The 13,619-nt window shown below is 44.6% G+C and overlaps 1 protein-coding gene across 3 annotated transcripts; it reads left to right on the top strand.

Annotated features, from left to right (window-relative positions):
• The first annotated feature begins 483 nt into the window (after window positions 1-483).
• LOC142767503 (uncharacterized) lies at window positions 484-11,811 on the top strand. 3 transcript variants are annotated; one of them, XM_075869271.1, is made up of 5 exons: window positions 484-770; window positions 5,750-5,804; window positions 7,961-8,049; window positions 11,207-11,366; window positions 11,464-11,811. In XM_075869271.1, exons 2-5 carry the CDS (start codon window positions 5,801-5,803, stop codon window positions 11,724-11,726), a joined length of 516 nt encoding a protein of 171 aa, XP_075725386.1. In that variant the 5' UTR covers window positions 484-770; window positions 5,750-5,800; the 3' UTR covers window positions 11,727-11,811. The 3 variants fall into 3 exon arrangements, with proteins under 3 accessions (XP_075725386.1, XP_075725385.1, XP_075725383.1); XM_075869270.1 differs by having other exon boundaries at window positions 485-770; window positions 5,742-5,804; XM_075869268.1 differs by lacking the exons at window positions 484-770; window positions 5,750-5,804; window positions 7,961-8,049 and having other exon boundaries at window positions 10,198-11,366.
• The last annotated feature ends 1,808 nt before the right edge of the window (window positions 11,812-13,619 follow it).

The following is a 13,619-nucleotide window of genomic DNA, read 5'->3' as shown; positions in this document are numbered from 1 at the left end:
TAAATTTCTACTGGGAGCTCGAACACGACAAGCAGGTCGCGGGGCAAAATCTTTGTAACATTTTATTACCGAAACAGCGATACTAGCAATGCTTGAGCTGCACTTGCTGTTTTCTAAATTGTAACCTCCTCAATCTCATCACTGTGATCAGGAAACAGAGAGGAAAAGTACAGCAGTAGTACGTAGAGAAATATTCAATTTCAAGCCCTTTAGCAATATCATCTAAACAAATTGCCAGTTCACTGTTGAATTCTCGATGGAAACAAACAGCTGATCAGGGAAGCAAGCTTGGCTTGGCACTGGCTTGGCCGTTCATACAGAGCCAAAAGCCGCTGCAGGAAACTGAATTGCGGAAAATATTTTATACATTTTTGTTTTCTTTGTTTCCTTTATCTAATTGCTCTTGTGATGGCGTGGACCGCGCTTCGTGATCTCATGTACCGGCGCACTGTTTTTAAGTTTAGTATGGCGCACTATAATACATGATTGCGTGCTTTATTTAAAAAGGTTCGCGAGTATGGCAGCAACACTGCAATGTCGGGAAGAGGCACGGGGAAGAGGACAGTAGTAGAACCAGTAGCAGCTGCATGCCCGGGTGGAGCGACTGATGCCCAGATGGAGGAATGTCAACCCGATGCCTTTTGTGTTAGCCGTTCTGGCAGTTCCGCCGACTTTATAGAAAGAGACGACCCCGTCGCTTGTCCTCTTCTCTTTTTTTTCGGGCATCAGCGACAACATTGACGGACGACGTGTTCGACTTCACCGTGCACGTGAGTATAGGTTGGTTTTTCATTCGAGTGAATTCTTGTTCAGATTTGCAACTTGTCGACTCCATCCTGATCACCTGTCACCGGCAATAAGTCACATACGTGTGATATTTAGGTGAAATAAATGATAATGCACATTTTCTGCTCCATTTGCGTGACTTAGCTACACCGGGACATGAGGTAAAGCCTTTGTCGCCTAGCCACTAGCAGGCAAGATCGATCACTCGCATCCTTCAGTTCACGAATCAACGCGCCTGCCTTAAAATTAGCTAGCTGCTCGCAAAGAAATCATACCGAGGCAATTTTCTTTTCTGTGAACAATTCACCGTAGATTTGTCTTGAATAACAAAACAAAAAACTTGAAAAATAAATGTCGCGACCTTTTAGAAAACGCCGTGTCTAAGAGCTAGACGCGGCATTTTGTAAAAGGCTCATTAAATTCAGTATGTTTTCGTAGTTTCTGCTTGAAATTATTATTGTCTATGAATTTCATGGCCCAATCTTTTGCTTTGGCTGAAAATCTCGGCGGCAAAAACTTTGTTCAGTGTCTCTTTAAGGGCAGGTGTAGATGCCATCATTTCAGTCGCAAATCTTTTTGCTAGTCGGTCGGCTGGTTAACAATAAGGGTACTAACTAGAGTTCCGGATTTCATCAGCAACACATCGTCATGGCTTCATCAGATGCTGCATTATATACATTCTATCCTCGTTTTTAAATAGGTGTACCGTATGGTCCACTGTTACAGGAAACAAGCGAGCTCATGGACAGTGAGCCATGTAGTGCTAACTGGCAGCGAGGCTTGTGAATGGGACGCATGCGCATAGAATCGGGGTGCGCCCAGTTTTGTCTGCCATTTCTCCGCCTGTACGCATGACAGCATTGGAAAGCGCATCCGTATTTTAGCTGCACAATTTATCTAGCTCAGTGCCTCCTGCTTCAGGGATTTCCTGTGAGCACAAAAAATGCATGATTTTAATCGTTGCTGCAGTGTTTTGCAAGTTGTCACCGTAAAGCACATCATATTTTTCGCATAATGCTCGCTGCAACTAGCAAGTTTCGATGACTCAAAATGCTGTTCAGGTCTGATGTAGCAAACATTTTAAGCTCGTCCTCGTGACCATGAAATATTGGTTTATTAAATAATGGAAGGCAGAGTTGGTATCAGTTGATTTACAGTGTGAAAATGAAAAGTGCGAAGGACCGTGCCTCGCAAGTAAGCCCCGAGAGCATGAGCAGAGAAGTAGCAGATGAGGATGCTCATGCGCTGCATTTCCAAATCTCACCAGCACTAATGCTTGACGGACTGCTGGCCACGCACTAGCGTGTTCTTTCTGAAACAGGACTTTGGCCCTGTAAGCAAGTTCTTGAAGGGCATAAGTAAAACGTAGAATGGGCCCCCTAAATGCACCCATCCTTGAACCATTGGGCTTATGAATTAGTGCCCTTTTCAAAATACAACTATTCTGAGCTATAAATTGTGACAGAACAGTGCACGAAGTTTAAAAATGGGAAAAAAGTCTTTAAATGTCCCCTTTATACATAGTGTTCTTGGGATGTCACTTCTGCCGTTGTCGCCCTCTCCCGCCATGCCCGTGTAACTCCCTGGGTACTTACGGCAGTTCATGTGCTGCAGTGCGGTTTGTTGGGGGCTCGTCATCTGTTGCTGTGAACAATGTGGAAGCATTGTGGTTTTTTGTTGTCTTACTTTAACGAGCTCATTGGATTAGGAAGGCCTCGCTCGTTCACTCGATACAAGACCAGATAATCAAGATGTGCGACACATATACCAGCCACGGCGTACACCGACTGCCCGCCACAACCTACGAGGGCCTATTATCTTGCTTTCACTACAAATTGCCTTGCCCAAAAACAAGTGAAAGCTCAAAATCTCTCGAGCCGCAATTTTAAGAGTGGATGTGCGAAGCGCAGCTGCTCCCATCAAAAACTAGTCGTGCAGAGCTAGGCAAGTTTACAAGAGATATAATATTATGAATATATTGTCACGGCCTACGCCACCAAAGTAGCAATGCCCCCCCCCCCCCCCCCAAGTGTTTTAAACAGTGCTGATGTTGAGCTTGAGCCTCTTTGATTGCAATTTGTGGAAATAGTCGAGGAAAATATTATACAAGGCAGATAGCGACATTGCGTGGTGTGTGCCGCGGTAATGCCAGTCATCACTTTATTTTTCGCATATGCTTTAACACACTTTTCACTTTGTATTTTGCTTTTGTTGTACGCTAATGTACAGTGGAGTCACTGAACATGATAGAGACCGTGTATAGAATTAATTGACTAATTAAAAAAAATCATGACGCCCAACTTGAACCGATCGGCTATACTTCAAAGTGAACTAATATTGTTTCCCATTCTTTATAGTTTGTTTCAATGCAATACCAAATCTCCGTGATCGCCATCACGATTTTAACCGCCTTCCTTGCCATCATGATTTTAACTGCTGACAAGTTTGTATGTACAGTATCCTGGTAAGCTATATCTGTTTGCAGGTAAATACTTGGCTATGGCACTTACCCGTAATGAAGTTGCACCTGAAGATGCAAATATTGCAAAGTTTCTTCAAGTAGCTTTTGTTAATCTGCACCAGCCAAATACGCTGGTACTTTTAGGAAAATCGGAATGTGCGTTCTCAATTTCAGGTTATAACTTTCAGCAAAGAAACACCCTAAGCTCTGCTCCCTCTGCGTGGACTACTAAATCAACTTGCCTCACTAGCAGCTCATAATTTCTCAAACTTGCATCGTGAGGCAAAACTAAACGGGTGCAAGCACGAGGAGACAACATGGCAGTTGTAGGCGATAGATTCGGTTGGTGCCCGGGCATGTTGGTGGCGCATTTCGGAAGTGACGAAAAGGCGCTGCGAGATGCACGTGCACACTTTGTATAGTTGCTGTATTGGACAGCAAACTTTTTTTCTTATCTGAGCAGTTTTACCAAAGGAAGCTTCATCATATGGCGTGATAAATGAAGCGAATCCACAGGTTGAACCACATCATAGCCTCGCTGTGCTTTTGTACTTTTTTTAGCTCGCAAAATTTATTTGTACATATAAGTGACAACTTGCCAGTAATAACGCAGCACTTGTTTTTTTACCATATGATCATCTCCGGTGTGCTGCTGCTTCAATATTTCAAATTATAAGCATTTACACCATTGTATGCTAACTTTTCCTTCAAAGTGAGACAAGCCACACGTGTATCGTAGATCAAGAAGCATGCCAGTTTTACGTAATGGCAAGGTAAACATCAGAAATGCACAGTTGATCAAAAATACTAGTTTAATGGTGCATCTACATAGCAGAGCACCTGTGGCACCTCGGGAACAAGATAATGCCACATATGTTACAAGAGATAATTAAAAAAGACAGGGGACGTTCCGTGAACAAATAGAAACAAAAATAAAATGGCACGTGGCAGCGAGCGAAGGCGGCAAGGGGGGGGGGAGCCCGTGGGACTTCAGCGGATGAACGTAAGGTGTGTGTTTAATATGTGGAAGAAAAAAAAATTCAAAATTTTGGCGACTGAAATGAGGGTGACTTAGTGAGTGCGCTCATGACGAGAGTAAACACGGTTACTATTTTTTTTTTTTTTTCAAATCTCTTTTGAAAGCCACAAAAAATCTGTATGTGGTGCAGCCTAACAGAAGGTCCGTGAAGGCAAATTATGAATTCGTCGTTGTAGAAAGGCCTTTTTTTTTTTCATGCGCACCATCCTCGCCGCGGTGGTCTAGTGGCTAAGGTACTTGGCTGCTGACCCGCAGGGCGCGGGTTCGAGTCCCGGCTGCGGCGGCTGCATTTCCGATGGAGGCGGGAATGTTGTAGGCCCGTGTGCTCAGATTTAGGTGCACGTTAAAGAACCCCAGGTGGTCTAAATTTCCGGAGCCCTCCACTACGGCGTCTATCATAATCATATAGTGGTTTTGGGACGTTAAACCCCACATATCAACAATCAATCAATCATGCGCACCATAAATAGTGCTCAAAATTCAATTGCATATGTTGTTTTCATCCTTGCTGTATTCCGTGCTGTTTATGATGTAAAAAAAAAAGTAGCACGCTGAAGTGGTGCTGCTTTTGGGCAACAGTTGAAAATGGCGGGGTGCATGAATGTGGAATACTGCCGCTTACACTCAAATCACTCTTGTGGTCACCTCCCACTGTTTGCAGCATGTGTTGTGTATACACAGCTGCATATTTCCTAGCTAGAAAAATTTGATTTTAGGTGTTTCACGCCATTTTTCATGTAACTATTCCACAATTGCACACACTGATCAGCAGGCTTTCAATTGCGCTGAAGGACACAGGTGCCATAAAATTCATAGTCGATTCTTTCAAGAAACCGTATGTAAAGGCTGAAGCTTCATGCGTACATACACACACATACCATATTGTTTTTTGTACTTTATGAAAGCTGTGAAGGTCTCATGTGCCTCCAAGCGTAACCTGTCTTTATTCTCCATCACCGCAAAAGTTTTGTGAGTTTAAAATAAAAGTACTTTGCCCATGGCCACTTTTGGGTAATTTTTTTGTGTAGGTGTTATTTGAGCAGCCTACAGTGTTTACTTTATAAGCCTGTATGTATATGTTGCATTATAAGGATGCAGAATGTGTGTAGCTGTACAATATAGATGAAGTGTAAAAATTAAGTGTGTCTATTGTAGTGTTCTTGCAAGCAATCTTACCCCCGTATTCTAGAACGTCCCTCCACTCAACGCTTCACCTTCACTTGAGATGGCTGATGGGAGCGCCGTCTCTAAGCAGAAAAAATTGCTGCATGTCAGCAATAATCTGCTGTGATTCTCGAGTAGCGCAGTGTCGCTTTCAAACGAGCAGCGGCACAGTGCTCAACTCTGTCAAGTGAAGGGTGAAAGCCGAGTCGGGGAGCGTTTATGAATATGGGGGTTAGTTTTGTTGTCTTGTTAACCTGCCATTAACACTGGATTGCTGCTACTTTGCTCTAGCTGTACAGTGCTCTCCAAGGCTCAAGGAGGCACCGCACGGGGAAGGCTCGGAGCAAACCATGCGTGAGTTTCCTTTCATTGTTACACTATGCACGTATTAAGTGATAGACTTTAATGTATGCTATTTGTATTGTGCAAGTTTTTGGGGACATACAACTTCCAACACATATGTTCTGACGAAAATCACGCAAGAATGAGCGAAGCTTGTGCAAAAATTATGCAATAGTGTAAGAAGCTTTTGCAGAAGTCTGTGAAATGAAGTTTTGAAATTTTGTGGCAATGTGTCATTGTACAGTGGTCAACAGTCTTGCTCAGCATGCTTGACTGCAGGGCTCCCGTCTGGACAGGCGCATCTACGGAGTGCCTGATGCATGATGGGCCAAATGTCAGCCTGCACACTGGTGCCTCTTATCCCCGTTTGTCTGTTACATCAGTGTCTCTTGTAAAGGGCATCAACTGTGCTACCTCTTTTTTTTTTCGAATGTAATGAGTTCTTCTTCCAGATTATTGTTGTTTTAAGGTAGAGCCTCACATTTCTATCAAATACTGAAGATTCTATTTTTCCTTCTAGATGCTATGAAGTCACTGCTTGTGTTACAATAGAGGGAACACTGTTATGAGAAAAGCTACTTTATGGAGTTAACTCACTCCATATTGACTTAACACACAGAATTGGTGAAAACTACACTCCATTCCAGCTGCATTAGGAATAATATTCATTTGCATACTTCTGTTTCTTTTGTTTGTTTGTTGGCTGGAGGTTTGGAGTATAGGGTGGCCAGAGGGCACTGTGTAGTCTTTCTTCATCTTCCCAATTTTGTGAACATCAATTGATAGCCGTATGGGAAGCAGCCAGCATGCTGAAACAGCGGTGCAAGCATGCAAGATGTTCACCATTGCATGCAGTCAGTTGCTGTGAGCAACCTACTGCATACAATTAACTGCGAGTGGTGAACTAACGCTGTACTATGTGTGCCTCCTGGAAAGCTGCAATGGTAAAGTGCCACAATCGTATTGAAAACATGGATAACACATGGATAACATCGCAATTTGTTTGTTGAATAATTTTGCAACAGAATCAATGGAGTTTTGGATAAATTTGTGTATCTGCCTGGTTCATCAAAGCTACAGAGTCAAATGCGGTATATACTCGCGTATTATGTGTACTTTTTTTGTCAATCCGGTCATGTGCGAAGCTAGTAGGAATCACTGGCCTAAAAGCTCAACTGGGAATATATGTTGCAGGCGCTGTCACAGCTGTCTCAAAGCGGATTGTCATTTGTTTGCTAAGCCTGTTCAAATGCCCCCATTTTCTTGAAGTTCTTCCGAACAGTGCTCACAAAAACCAGTTCCCACGACAGGGTTATACCAGAGAACATAAGTACTCTCCAATAATTGTCGGGAACCCAACGTAAAGTAAGATGCAGACAAGGAAGCGCGATGCCAACACAGTGCTGTGTGTGTCGCCCTTCATGTGTGTGTGTGTCCATTCCTTGTCCCAGTCTTCTATTGCGTTGTGTTCCCTCCGATATCTAACCAACAAACCCAAGCTTCTATGCTAAGTCTTATTCAACGCACTCTTCTGCTGGCTCCCATACTGAATATTGCATGTCGAAGAACTCCACGCTGATGTGCTTAGCGGTAGCACGGTTTCAGTTTTCTTCGGTAAGCTTTATAACAGCAATCTGCCTCGTATATAATTATTGTAGCCTATCACAAGGAATGGTAAAAACGCAATGGCCAGATGGCGAAACCGAAAAAAAAAATGAGTGCGAAAACCTGCCTCATTAGTGACAGGTCCTTGCACGCGTTCAACATCTGTGCTGTGTCTCTGGAATACATTCTTGCCGTGGAAGAGGTGGGAAGATAGGAGGCAAACCTTTAGGCATTTCGGACTACACATAAACAGGTTTCAGTTTTCAAGTTCGATATTCTAGGGAAAGCATAAAAGTTCATGGAAGAAGGGACCTTGCACTCAGTCCATTTTGTGTAAGACTGCACTCACCTGCTCGACAAGAGATGTGCCTGACCAGAGCATCATGAAGTCAAATGTGTCTGTGTGTGTGCTGGCAAGGTGGCTCGGGCTGGTTGGGGAGGGCAAAGTATGCGAGCAAAAAGTTTCTTGTAGTAAAGCAGGCTGGCTAATTATACTGGTGAGCAAATTATGTGAGGATGCAAATTGTGCGAGTAAATATGGTATGTACTCTTGTATGTTTCAGCTCTATTGCTACGGATCCTGCGGATCCAACTTGGCATCCGGCAGCAACAAAGAGAGGTTCTGCAGGAGGTGCGACAGCTGAAGCACAAGGTACGGCTCTTGTCCGTGCCTCAGCACGCCCAGCCAGCACAGCGCCCCTCTGACCTTCCCCGGCTACCTGCTGGTACAATTGGAGAAGTGGAGGCAGCAGAGGCAGCTGTGCAGAGTAAAGCTGTGGCTGCAGCTTTGGTGTATATTTCTTGATTTTTAATATGCCTATGTAACATGCAGAAATTTAGTACTGCTTTAGGTGTTTCGGGAAACAAACTAGTCAGGTTATCTCATGAGCCACTGTACTACAGTCGAATATGAATAATTCGTACTCCAGAGGACAGAAAATTTGTTCAAATTAAAAGAAGTTCAAAATAATGAAAGTTACCGTAATTACCTTAATCTAACAAGCACCTTTTTTCCGGTTAAGAGAGTTCATAAATCGCATGTGCGCTAGAATCGAGTACGAAAAAAAAATGAATATGGTCATTCTATTGCCATCGCCACTTACAAAATGGCCGCCCCCTACGTGCGTCGGCATGGCGCGTCGGTCATTTCTGCCTATGTGTTTCCCATGCGCGGCACTTCATACGTGTGCTGAGGAGTTCGTCATCTTGTAGTACATTAGCATCGACGGCATGGTAGGGCCGACTCCAAAAACTCGACGAGTGCACCACAATGCTGCTTCTAAAAGAAAAGTCGTCTCGTGTGCCGGAACGGACAAAAATCGGGCCGCATCGCGGTAATTCGGAGTTCCCGAAACGTGCGTGCAGGACTGGCGGAAACAAAAGCAGAATATTGTCGACTGCAAAGATTCACGCAAAGGCTTCAGTGGACCACAGCAGGGTCAGTTTCCACAAATTGAAGAGCTGCTTGGCGAGTATGTGATTAAGCAGTGAGCGGCACAGCAGCCCGTGACGACAGAACTGCTCCAAGTGCAGGCTATGCAGTTAGCCTTAGAAAAAGGGCTAATGCAGAGCCATTTTAAAGCGAGCAGGTGCTGGATAACGAACTTAATGAAGAGAAAAGGCTTTTCCCTCCGAAGGCGAACGGGCATATGCCGGAAGTTGCCGGAGGAGTACGAAGAAAAGCTTCAGAGTCTTCAGAGGTTCCTCCTAAACTTGCGGCACAACAACGGCTACCTGCTTGGGCAAATCGGGAATGCCGATCACACGCCCCTTTACTTCGACATGCCTGGCACCACAATTGTCTAGGAGAAGGGGGCGAAGCAAGTTTGTGTACTGACATCAGGCCACGGTAAAACTAGAGTGACAGCAATGCTCTGTTGCACGTCAGATAGGCATAAGCTTCCCCCGTACTTCATATTTAAACGGAAGACGCTCTCAAAAAGAGTCGTTTTCGCGAGTGGTGTGATCAAGCGGGCCAACGAGAAAAAAGGGTGCGCGTTGCAACCGAAGTCTTAGTTTTTTTTTTTTTGTCGTGGAAACCGGGCGCGCGTTACAATTGAGGGCGCGGTAGAATAGAGTAAATACGCTAAACGAGAGGAGGGCTCACCATGCAGTGATGCATGTGCATGGAGAAGTTTTATTCACAAATTACAGGACATCCGTCGTTAATTAAAGTTGTCAATACATGTCTGTACACGTTGGCCTTGCAACGAGTCAACAAGTTTTGCGTGCAGTTTGCAAAGCATTTGTACTTCGGCTTCAGTATTCTCCTGGCAAAAGAAGTTACGCGCGGCAATGTCCAGTGCTGACACTCTTCGAAGACAACTGTGTTTCCACTGTTACCATCTGCGCTGCAGCCGGAGCGTGGCCAGCACATGATGAGAATGGAGGAGCGTCTCCACCTGGAGAAAAGCAGATCGGCATTCGAGAGAGAAACACTCCGCGGCAGCTTTTTTTTTTTTCTCTCTTCATGCGCGGTGTTGAAAGGATAAGAGTCTCTACATAGCAGGAACGAAAAACAGGGAAGCGTGACACTGGCGCGTTGCAGATCGGCATGAGAGAGCCAACTCTCTGCGACAGCTTTTTTTCCCCTCTTTCTCTTCATGCGCAGTGTTAAGAAGAGAAGGGTCTCTACGTGGCAGGGACGGAAAAAGCCGAAGCGGGGCACAGGAATGTCGCAGATTGGCATTTGGCAAACATTCCACCGCAGTCTTTTCTTTCATTTTCTTCATTTTCTTCTTCAAGCACAGCTATGAGGTGTCGGAAGTGCCACCGCAGGATTGGGCGTGGTGCTGAGAGCATTTTCGGAGCGCGGTATAGCTTTGATAGGACCACAGCGTCAGTTCGAATTAAGTGTGTTGGAATTAATGAGATTCGACTGTATTTACTATAGTCTGTGAAGTCCGAGTGAACTGTCCTAAGCTAGCAGACGATGTAGGCGGCATCGTGTGTTTGATGGGCAGTGACTAGCAATAGCCTGCTTAAAACAGACATTCAGTAATTTTGTTCATTTATCACCCTATTTCGTGTCCTCTGCGGCTCTCTCTACTTTGAGCTACAGTTCACCCTGCCTTGTGTTAGCCGATTTCTTACTTTTTTAAAAATCTAACATGCACCCAATTTCGCAGTGTGAAGAAAAATGCACCTTTGTTTATTGTGATGAGATTTCTATAGCGACATGCCTCTTTGTTGGCTATCACAGAAAAATATAAACAGCAAATGGTGCGACCATCTAGTGCGACCTTTATTTTTCTATCAGTTTCATCTATGACCAAGATTTGGTCGCTCTAAGGTTGCCTCTTAGTATGCCTTGATCATGTTCATTTATCTTGTTGTGCTCTGCTTACAATGCATTGATTAAAAACATGTCCTAGCTTCTTTTTGAATTCCACATATTTTATCGTTTTTCACCTGTAGAAGCTACTCCTGGTCAACATTCAGGCAAAGACATTGTAACCTCGAAGAAACGTGTATTGGAATTCGAGCACTGTACAAAGTAATTATACTATTTCATAGCTAGAATCAATATTTATGAAGGGTTATAACAGTGTTGTATTTGATTTCATAACAGCGAAACTGCATTCAGAGAAGGACTCTGAAAGGTTCTCACACTGAGTGTGAGAGGGCTGATGTGGAAACCATTTTAGGTCAATTGAGTTGAAGTTAGCGAAAAAAAACAATGAAATGTTGTGATGCCCAAAAATTCAAGTTGTTGTTTTCAGTGTCCTCTTCTTGCAGATTTTTATCATGAAAACATTTCGATGTGCTGTTGCGTTTACCCCATCTATGCTTCTTGCATTTTTTTACAGCGCAAGCACCTCCTGCAGATTGGGGGACTTGGCCTCCGAGAAATTGGTGTGAATGCCATGAAGGCTGTATTGGCACATGACGTGCAAGTGCTGTACAGCCTTCATGGCAGAAAAGGGAAAAGGGCCTTTGTGAACCTGAGGCTCTGTAGATTAGTGACAGGTTAGACTTGTTCATTGTTTTATGTGTGTGTACCCTTGTGTATTCTCTGTACTGCAGTGCTTCATGTGTGCTATGGTATTTTTGTTCTTGTATGCAGATGTCATCCGCCAAAAAGCAGGGTGCGACCAGGCGGAGGCCCTCAACTTTATTAAGAGGTGGCTGCCAGGGTCTGGTGATCGCTGTGGGGGCAGGAAGCGGCGCTTCAGAGAAGCATTTGTTCTGGAGCAGCCCGATGATCCCCACTCTCAGAGTGCAGATTATCGGCTGCTCGCGGCAGCTGGCTTCCTGCCCAGCCACAGCAGCCAGGGCCTTGACAGCACCACTGTCACTGTGCCCCCAACGCAACCTGACCTGCAGTAGAGCGGGCCTTTTTTAGTTGTGTATATATATTTTTCAATGTATACATTTTTTGTTGTACCAAATAAATAAAAAAACAAAGAATAAATGGTCTGCAGACTGTCGGTGGTGCACTGTTCGGCTAGCTTATGCTGATTTGGAAGCACCATCACCATGTTTTAGTTACAAAAAAATGCTCTAAACTATGAATATTCTCGATTACCATGTGGGGGACATACGCTTTCAACATTTACTTCCTAACGACTTTTTTCGATTTGCTGTACCAAATACCAGTACCAAATAAAGCACTCGCTATTGCAAAAGATAAATTGGTAAAAAAATAAACTACACTTCTAGTGTTAGCAAAGGGAATGAGGTATTAAAGATGAAATAGATCAGGTAACTGCTTTCAGTTCTCAGCATTCAATTTTTTGTTGCCCCAAGTATACAGGGCTGCAAAGCTACAAGAGCGGGTCATCGAGGCATATTGTTTAAATCTTCTGGTAAGAAGAATTCCCTACTAATAATGGTTACATAATGGCAAGCCAATCAGTAGCCATTATTCGTCGTGCAGGAAACATCGGTGTAATAACGGCATTTGATTGGCTGCAATGTGGCCCTGGATTGGTCCAATGTCGGTCGTACATCCGTAGCCAATATTCGTCGTGCAGCAAACATCGGCGTAAAAATGGCATGTGATTGGCTGAAATATGGCCCAATGTTGGCCGAACATTGGCAGCTTTGTCGGCAATACGATGGGCCTTCGTCGGCCCAATGTTGGTTGCATACTGGCTAAAACATCGGCAAAACGTCGGCCCATCATTGGCTTGAACGTCGGCCCGACATTGGAAGAAGTTGCACTTCCGACGTCGGCCCGACGTCGGTGCCGATGTTAGCCGATGTTGGTCCAAGATTGGTCCAACGGCGGCGTGCTGCCTGGGTCAGATTACGGCAAATGGGTGTGTTGTATGATTCATTCTTCGTAACGCAACTGATAACTCCAGTTCGCACACGTCAAGCACTTGTGTGTCGTTAACTGGTACAACGCTGTAAATTCGAAAAATTCAATCGGTCGGGGCAATAGCATAGCAGGACACAAGATACGATACGCTTTGCGTCCGATATACATGAAATCGAAAGCGCTTGGCATGTCATCGCCAGCGCGATGTGACGAAACGAATACTGGTGCACGCGCGCGCCGGGTCAAGTCGAAGTGGGTCATGTATTGCAGTGGCATCCGCGGTTGCTTCGTCGCAAGGATCTGCGCGATTTTCATCTAGGATAGCACAACATTGGACGTCTGACGGGCGACAAACTCGATAAATGTTTATCAGTAAAATAGAGTACCTTGCGCAACTTCAATCAACAATCATGCATATCAACTAGGTGTGCATGATTTATAGACAAAAATATAATATTTATGCACCCGGCATATACTCTCTCGAACTTGAAAAATCGACACGTGAGTGGGACCAGAACAGCGCCAAAAGCAGCAGACGCAGAAATCAGCTCATACCGGTCTAATTTTATGCCAACGAAGTTGACTCTTCAGCCGACGCCGGCAATAACGTTCAAATGACGAGCCGAAATTTCCAGCCTAATTGCATGGCTCTGCCCAAAATGGCTGCTGGTTGGACAAGTCGGTCAAATGTGGCCGTTCTAGCACGCTGGCACAGCCTAAAATGGCGGGAAGTTCTGAATGCTGGTCCAACATCACCATTTTATTCGGCTGGCTCAGCCATCATTGATGAAACGTTGTCAATGCTGGTCTAACATCGCTGTTCTATTACGCTGGCACCGCCATTATTGGCGGTACGTTGTGAATGCTGGTCCAACATTGCCATTCTATTCGGCTGGCTCAGCCATTATAGGCGGTACGTTGTCAAAACTTAGGTCATTCTGGGGCCATGAACTGCC

The sequence above is a fragment of the Rhipicephalus microplus genome, chromosome 7, assembly GCF_043290135.1.
Source record: "Rhipicephalus microplus isolate Deutch F79 chromosome 7, USDA_Rmic, whole genome shotgun sequence".
NCBI lineage: Eukaryota > Metazoa > Arthropoda > Arachnida > Ixodida > Ixodidae > Rhipicephalus > Rhipicephalus microplus.
This window is presented reverse-complemented; position numbering and strand designations above follow the sequence as displayed.

Excerpts from the sequence above, each read along its gene's own strand:
- LOC142767503 (XM_075869268.1), top strand. The coding sequence starts at position 11,090 with ATGCCCAAAAATTCAAGTTGTTGTTTTCAGTGTCCTCTTCTTGCAGAT. Across the intron at positions 11,367-11,463 it reads GCTCTGTAGATTAGTGACAG|ATGTCATCCGCCAAAAAGCA; the intron begins GTTAGACTTGTT and ends TCTTGTATGCAG.